Source organism: Pristis pectinata, chromosome 2 (genome assembly GCF_009764475.1).
Source record: "Pristis pectinata isolate sPriPec2 chromosome 2, sPriPec2.1.pri, whole genome shotgun sequence".
NCBI classification, from domain to species: Eukaryota; Metazoa; Chordata; class Chondrichthyes; order Rhinopristiformes; family Pristidae; genus Pristis; species Pristis pectinata.
The window spans coordinates 110,778,565-110,786,755 of NC_067406.1; the positions used below are offsets into that span (position 1 = coordinate 110,778,565).

The 8,191-nt window shown below is 39.8% G+C and overlaps 1 protein-coding gene across 3 annotated transcripts in view; it reads right to left on the reverse strand.

The window, feature by feature from the left end:
• The window catches only part of otud4 (OTU deubiquitinase 4), a 53,127-nt gene extending 50,300 nt beyond the window's left edge, over positions 1-2,827 (reverse strand). For all 3 annotated transcript variants that reach the window (XM_052045991.1, XM_052045989.1, XM_052045988.1), the window contains exon 1: positions 540-2,827. In XM_052045991.1, coding sequence (XP_051901951.1) covers positions 540-710 — 171 coding nt within the window. In that variant the 5' untranslated portion in view covers positions 711-2,827. The remainder of the gene's footprint in view (positions 1-539) is intronic.
• Positions 2,828-8,191: the final 5,364 nt, after the last annotated feature.

Below are 8,191 nucleotides of genomic sequence, written 5' to 3' on the forward strand. Positions count from 1 at the left end.
ACACAATGATACTGGAGGAACTCAGCAGGCCAGGCAGCATCCGTGGAGAAAAGCAGGCAGACAACATTTCGGGTCAGGATCCTTCTTCAGGACTGAAGATAAAAAGAGGGGAAGCCCAAAGGGGGAAACCCAAGCTTTTCCTTCCTATATATAGGGCTTCCCCTTTTCTTTTTCTATAACGCAGGACAATAAAAGTATAACAGCGAGTATACTTTAAGAACATGTCAAAGCCCTTTGGCAAATGTTCAGGTCGTGAAGGTGCTAAATAAACGCAAGTTCTTTATTTTTAATGGGCTTACATCCAGTATTGAAAGCTAACTAATATAATTCCACAATAAAAAAATAAAATTGTCTTTAAGTGAAGAAAAAACATCAACATGTGCTTGTATATAGAGCTGACAAAATGAGCAGTGTTTTACAGAAAAAGTCACAATATTTTCTTCCGGTTGGTTGCTTTTACGTAATTGATAACCCAGCAAAATTTTAAGTCGGGTATTATGATTGACAATGTTCTTTTTTTTATTAAGCGTGCTCCATACCTGTTCAGCAACCGCTCTAAAAAGGCAAGAGCCATCCTTAGCAATTCTCTTTCGGTAAAGACCTTGGTTTCCCAAGAATCCATCCAGCTGAACTTCCCCGGGACTGGAGGTGTTACTGCGCTCCACGGCCTCGCAGCCTTTGCCTTTACCAGCACCACCGACTCTCTCCATTTCAAGTTGCAACCTCACGTTTTGCACAGAAACTCATGGTTGCATTAAGCGGGCGCCACCCCTCATCCCCTGGAACGTCCACCCCCACCGCGCGCTCCGGGACAAACTTCCAGACGATGGTCTCAGCAGAAGACCCTGCGTCACTGCCTTCATTTGTTTTGACGCGGTGGATTCTGGATGATGTAGTCTGGCCTCTCACACCCCTGCGTGGCCGTCGCGACGAGAGGACTACAGAACCCAGCGTGCATTGCAGGGGAGGTCCGCGGATTGAAAGGAAGAGTCGACTTGGACTGAAGAGGAAGGAGGTTGGAGTCGGCCTGGTTTTCTTCTAAACCGACTTCTCCCCTAAATATTTAGTAGGCGAGGCAGAATTCTGGAGACCGAAAGAAATAGAAGCAGGAGAAAGCCATTCGGCCTCCAATTTACTCCGCCATTTAACAAGATCATGGCATGTCTTCCACTTTCTTGCCCTATCCCGTATATTCCTCTGATATCCAAAAGTCTTTCAGTCTCAGTTTTGAATTAAATCACTTGTTCAGTCTCTAAAGCCTTCAGCGAAGAGAATCCTACCCCTTATTTTGAAAATGTGAACCTTGGTTCTATATTCGTCAGTTGTGGAAACACCTCCTACATCTGCAGTCGAAGAATTTTCAGTGTTTCATTTGGTCCTCTCCTATTCTTCTAAATTCTGAAGTATAACGAACCTAGTTCACTCTATCGCCCCTTGTATGACATACCTGCCATCCCAGAAATTAGATGGGGGATTTTTGCTGCACTTCCTCCAAGGCAAGTATATCCTTTTTTTAGTATGATCTTTCATCATAACTAGAAGAAGTTAAGAAACAGACATGTTTTAAGTTGCAAAGGAGGGAAAGGAACGGAGGCAACAGAGTATCAGTGATAGGATGCAGACCAAGAGAGAGTGAATGATAAATGGTGATGATGGTGCTCGCTGGATCATAGAATGGACTCCACCTGCTTGGAGACACTTTGGACATGATCATCACTGTGATGATAACTCCAGGAGAAATGCAGGGGCAAACCACCAACCACAAAAAAAAAACAAAAGCCTTTTTCTACTTCACTGAAGCCTTTTACTGCATCAAATGAAGGTCTGTGGCGCATCCTCAAATTTGGCACTGGCAGAAATTCAGTTCCATTATACATTTGCTTCATGATTCTGCATGTGATCCTAACAAACAGGTTCACAGCAGGTTCAGTATCAGTGCAGGCAAGTATGAAGAAAGGTAGTGTCATTGTTCCAACACATTTTTCAATCTTTCTTGCCCTAGTGCTACACCTCTTCGCACCTCCAATAAGCTTCCGACTAGAGAGGAGCTCATTTACAAGAACTGATATGGAACTGTTCCACCTACATTGCCTCTGCTCCAGAACCTAAGGTCACTCCAACCTCGCATCATCATTGACACATTCACTGAAGTATATAAGATAATGCATCTTATGCTCAATCCATAAAACAATAGTCCTTTAACAACCTTTTCCTGCTGTACACCACTTTCTGACAGTAAATGTGCATGGTGAGACCCTGGAAAATATGGACCACTTCCCATAACTCAAGAGCCACCTCCCAGAAAAGGTAGACATTCACTGTCTCCACAGTGTGCCGGCAAAGCTTTTGGTTGTATAAATAAAAGGACCTCAAATCTGGTACAAAATTCATGGTGTTCTTGACAGCAGTGATCTTCTGAAACCTGAATTACCTACAGCAAGCACCTCAAAGCATGGAAAATGTATTATGTTGTCTCCACAAAATCCTGGATGAAAGGAGAGAAGAGAGGACAAAAATACAAGAAGTGAAACAGAAGACTGAGAGCACTGTCAAGTTCAGTGGAGGAGAAGCCACAGTTAAGGAAAAAGAAAAATAACTCTATGCTACTTTGTTTCCTGAGTATTTTCAGCATTGCTGTCTTTTTAACCTAGAAGTTTAATTTGGAGCAGACATTTCTGATGGCCTTTCTAAGTGCAATTGAACTCTTTAGTGGAACCTGGGAGATTTGCAGCCTGATGCCAGGAAAGATAGGGGCTGTGCTGCAGTGAAGTTATCCACTTTGAAATAAAAGAAATAAAAAACAGAGTATTTTTTTCTGGAGAGAGAATGAAAGGCAATTGTGTTCAGAGAGACCTGGGTGTCCCATATGTTATGTATTTCTTTATGACATGGAAGGAAGCCATTTGGCCTACTAAGTCTATGCTAGCTCTCAGAGCAATCCCATCAATTGCATTCTCCATTTATTTCCCTGTAACCTATTCTCTCTTACATGCCTATCAACACCCATCAGATTTTTCAACCCACCTTCATAAGGTGTAATTTACATAGCATAAACTGGCTAGTTCTAGTAAAATGTCATAAAACCTAAAATATGAACTCATTTTTCCATCTCCCTTGACGCTGCCTGACCTGCTGAGTATTTAGAACATTCTCCTTTATTTCAAATTTCCAGGGATTGCAATCCCCCCCCCAGTTGCTATCAATGGAGTCCTCACCCGCATCTCTTCAATTTCCCGTACGTCTGCCTTCACCCCATCCCCCCCACCCCAAGACATAACAGGGATAGAGTTGTCCTAGTCCTCACCTACCACCACATGAGCCTACAAGCACATCTTTGGGATGTGGGAAGAAACTGAAGTACCCGGGGAAACCCATGCAGTCACAGGGAGAACATGCAAACTCCATACAGATGGCACCAGAAGTCAGGATTGAACCTGGATTGTTGAAGCTGTCAGATAACAATGCTATCTGCTGCACCACTATGCCATCCTACTACATATCTCTGAAATATAACCTGCATGTACAGCAAGCAGTTAGGAAGGCAAATGGCAGTTTGGCCTCTAATGCAAGGAGGTTTTAATTCAAGAATAAAGAGGTCTTACTGCAATTATATTGCTCTAATGAGATCACACCTGGAGTATTGAATCTGAAACGCCTACCAAAGGAAGGTATACTTGTTATAGAGAGACAACAGCAGAGATTCACCATTTTAATCAACAGTCTGCTGGAGGAACTCAGCAGGTTTAGCAGCATCTTTGGAGGGGGGTCAGGAATTGTTGACATTTCAGGTCAAAACTCTGCATCAGTCCTGATGCTGCTCGACCTGCTGAGTTGCTCTAGCAGATTGTTTGTTGCTGCAGATTCCAGCCTCTGCAGTCTCTTGTGTCTCCTGTTCACCATATTGATTCTTGGGTTAGGGGTTAACGTATGAGGAGAGATTAAACAGACTGGGCTTGTATTTAGAATGACAGCAGATCTCATTGAAACATATAAGATTCTTAAAAGGCCTGATAATAGAGGTGCAGAGATAATGTTTCCCCTTACTAGGGTGTGGAGAACCAGAAGTCAGTCTCAAAATAAGAGGTCAGCCATTCAGGACTGAGATGAAAAGAAATTTCATCCAGAGGATGATGAATCTTTAGAATTCTCTACCCAAGAGTACTGTGGAGGCTGAGTATAATCAAGGCAGAGATTGATACATTTTTAGATACTAATGGGAATCAAGGGATATTAAGTTGGACCAAGAAAGTAGCAGTGAGGTAAAAGATCAGCCATGGTCTTACTGAATGGTGGAACTGATGAATTGGTGAATGGACGTTTCTGCTTCAGTTTCATATAAAGTAGTAGCCACTGCCAGCCTTGAATTTCAAGATGAAGGTGACGTTGACTACATATGGAGTTACTTGATTAAGTAAATTTCATAATATTTGGCCAAACTGATCTGTGCTGGTGTTGATAAACCATGAGTCTCCGTCCAACTCTTCACTTAAGCCGAGTCAGGGGAGCCTTCTATCTCCTTTCTCCCTTTTGTGCTTCCCCATCTTTTCCTTAAAGGCATCAATGTTATTTGTCTCTTCTACCACTTCTAATAACGTATTCCATATTTTTGGCTACTATTCTTTGGGTAAAGAAGTTTTGCCTAAATACCATTTTAGAATTATTGTTGGCCATCTTGAATTTATATCCTTTTGTATTAGTCTCCCCACAAATGTGCAAAGAAATTAAATTTTTTCTGCTTTTGGAGAGGCAAGTTACACATATACATGAAGCAAAATCAATACTTGCATATGAATCACATGCATAAAAATAAACAGGAATACCCTCATTAGTTAACTAAAATCTATGCATCATGGGGTCACCTGAATAAATGTTTCAATCTTTATTGCAAAAAATAACCATTATTGAAGATGAGCTTTCGTTAGCTCCAACGGTTTGCTAAGCATGCACTACTTAGCACAAAAACATCTTTCTGCACTGTAACAGCCTTGCCAAAATTGGCAATAAATATCACCCATGCGGCCTCAGAATAAGTTCCAAGTCATGTTCTTTGTAGCTCTTTGAGTTACAGATAAGCTGTTTCTCTGTGTGATCTCTGTGTGTTTCAATCATGCTCGATGTGACACACAAATAAACTGTGCTGCATTTCAGGAACTCTGCAATGAAATTCTTCATTCAGTTTCAAAACATTTCTTTTCCTTCTGGTTTATTAACAGTTTTCCGGTGCTTTTGCTTTGATGTTGGCTAGGGCTTTGAGAATTGCTATAGTTTTTTAATTCGTCAGCTCAGTGCACATCAAGAGCAGGGAAAAAAGTAAATTATTTTTAATGATTTTCAGCTCTGGTAAAAATGATCCTAAGATTTTGCTGGTTGCCTTTTCCTATAAATTGGCATTTCAGATTTATTTCAGCAGTCCAGTGTTCAGCTTTCACAGAGTACTAATGAAACAAGATAAGACTTTTAAGCAACGATCTACTCATTTTGTTGCCTAGGAAAAATCAATACTTATTCTTCACAAGGAATTGCTGGAATACTGCATATTCAGTTTTGCACATCAAAGAATACCAAAGGGCAGAATATGAATTCAAAAACCTGTGTCCTAACATCTTTTGCTTTTGGTGACACATGTTGGTGACATTCTGCTGAATATTATCTAAAGTTGCTCTAACAACAGAAAACTGTTCACCTATGACCTCCAAAGCTCAGGAGAGTGAATACCAATGTCCTTTGTGAAGAGGTTGAAGATGTTTCCTTTGACTACTATATTCAATGCCATTGCAAATTGGTAATTCCTTCTTTCTGAATCATGATATTCTTATATATTTTTTTAAAAAACATATTCAAAATACATCTTGAAACTTTAGTGGAGTTCACAGTGTCAGCTTTGATTACGTTTAGATATTTGGCACCACAATTGTGTTAATAGCATTTGATTTTTTTTAAACAGGAGATTGTAACCCTTGTACAACACCACCCACATTTTTATAACATGTCAAAACATGTTCATTTTAATTAGTACATTCTCTAAAATATGTAAAGTTCTACAGTTGTTGGAGATTCTGTAGCTTGTAGATTTTGTTGCCCTCTAACATTTCATTGTGATAAAGTAGCAAAATGCAACCTCCACTTGCTTCCCACCAACAAAACTAGGGGTTTCAATTCCAGCATACACCGAAATATATTGTAGTGCCTTATTCATTGCTCATATTCAAGGTGACTGGTATGTTTCCTGACTACTCAGTGCTAGCTTGTTTTGCATGCCCCTTATGTGTTGGCCCTCAGGCATTCCTGACATTTGCAGGAGACAGAATGCCCAAAACCAATGCATTCATTAGTATCCTGCTGCAAAGCCTACCTAACCCACCCATTTAGGAGCCCCAGAATGTATATGCCTACATATTGAGATAAAGCCATTCCAACCTCCAGAAATAAATGTGCAACTTACTTTTGCAAATTACCAAAATTAATAAAAAGTTAATACTTTCTGCAATTTTGTCTGTCTTGAATACAACTTAGGTGCATTTTTTTGAAGTTCTTTGTGCAATTTAGATATGGCTTTACTCCCAGCATATGACATACAGTTACAATATATCAGCCATTGTCTTCTACCACCTCCAGCCCACTGCTGCCCCACCAGATCCCTACTACTGCCACCTCCAACCCATGAACACCTTGACCCCTGGCATTACCACAGTTACATGTCAGAATCAGGTTTATTATCACAGACATATGTCGTGAAATTTGTTGTTTTGCGGCAGCACTGTTGGAACAAAAGAAACCAATAAAGAAAACAATAGCTAATTGCTATGATGCAGACGGAACGGACAAAAAGACCAGTCCCAAGTTTCTCTTTTATGAACTGCCTGCCAACAAATCTAGAGAAGTCCAATTGGAGATAGCACGATGAATCAGAGAGAATTGTGGATCCTGCTGCCTTTACATTTAGCAGAAGTTAATTTTTTTACAACCACACAGAGCAGTTTTAGGATAAAATCAAGTTCATTTTTTATTTTAAAATACACTTCATTCATAAAAAAATTCAATAATATATAATGTGGAATATTTAATTCAATGTTTTCACAACAAGCCATGTTATTCCCCTTGCTTAATATTAGCATTTCATTAGTTATCATTCACTTGCAACCTTAAACCCAAATGTCAATGAAGTTCTAACACAGATTTCAACAAATGCAATGATAAGAGGGCCCTAAACTGTGGTCCTTTCCACATGGCCCTTACAGTGGTTGTATGCACATGGTCCTGAAACTTAGAGCCTGTTTGCAGCACTTGATTGTGGGCAGGACTTTATTCTGGAACACCAGTGGGTTTTGGACACAACAGAAGGCATCTTACACCCTGTTGAATGTTTACCAGTAGTTGTTGATATTTGCCTCAGCATTTGACCCAGAACAGCCCATAATGCAGATCACATCCACTCTATTTGTTTCCCTAAACCTTAAACTTTGATCAAATTACAAAGTAACCTTTCAAGTTTGTGTAATCTCTCCTTGTAAGTTAAACCTTGAAGTTCAGGTACATTCTATATTGGACCCCCTCCTAGACCAAACATTAATTACCCTCAAGAGGTGGTGCCTTAAAACACTCACAGTGCTCCAGTGGTCTAACCAGAGCTTTGTAGAGCTAAAACATAAATTCCACCCCTTTGAATTCTACTTCTCCAGGATTAAGATCTGTTAATTATTTTCTATTACCTATCAGTGATGTTTGAATGATCTATGTACCTGGATTCTCTCCCACCTAAAATATATTTTGAGCCTTCACTGTTTCCACTATTTAATCATATATGACATACTCTGTTCTATGTGCAAGATAAATGGCCTCACATTTGCTTCTACTGAAAGTAATTTCCTCACTTCTCTTATTCATTTAATTTTTAAATATCTTTGTTATTTAATATTTGCATTTACAACATCAACTGTCATTATGTCATCATCAAATTGCTTATTATGATACAGAAGGAGGCTATTTGGCTCATTGGGTCGACACCAGCTCCCAAGAGAGTAATCTATAAATCTCATTCCTTCCTTATTTCCATGTAGTCCTGGATATTATTCTCTCTCACTTTCCCTTCAACCCTTTTGAATATCTTTTCCACTTACCTACAGTAAGGGGTAATTTACAATTGCCAATTAATTGAAGAGTATGTCTTTGGGATGAGGGAGGAAACTGGTGC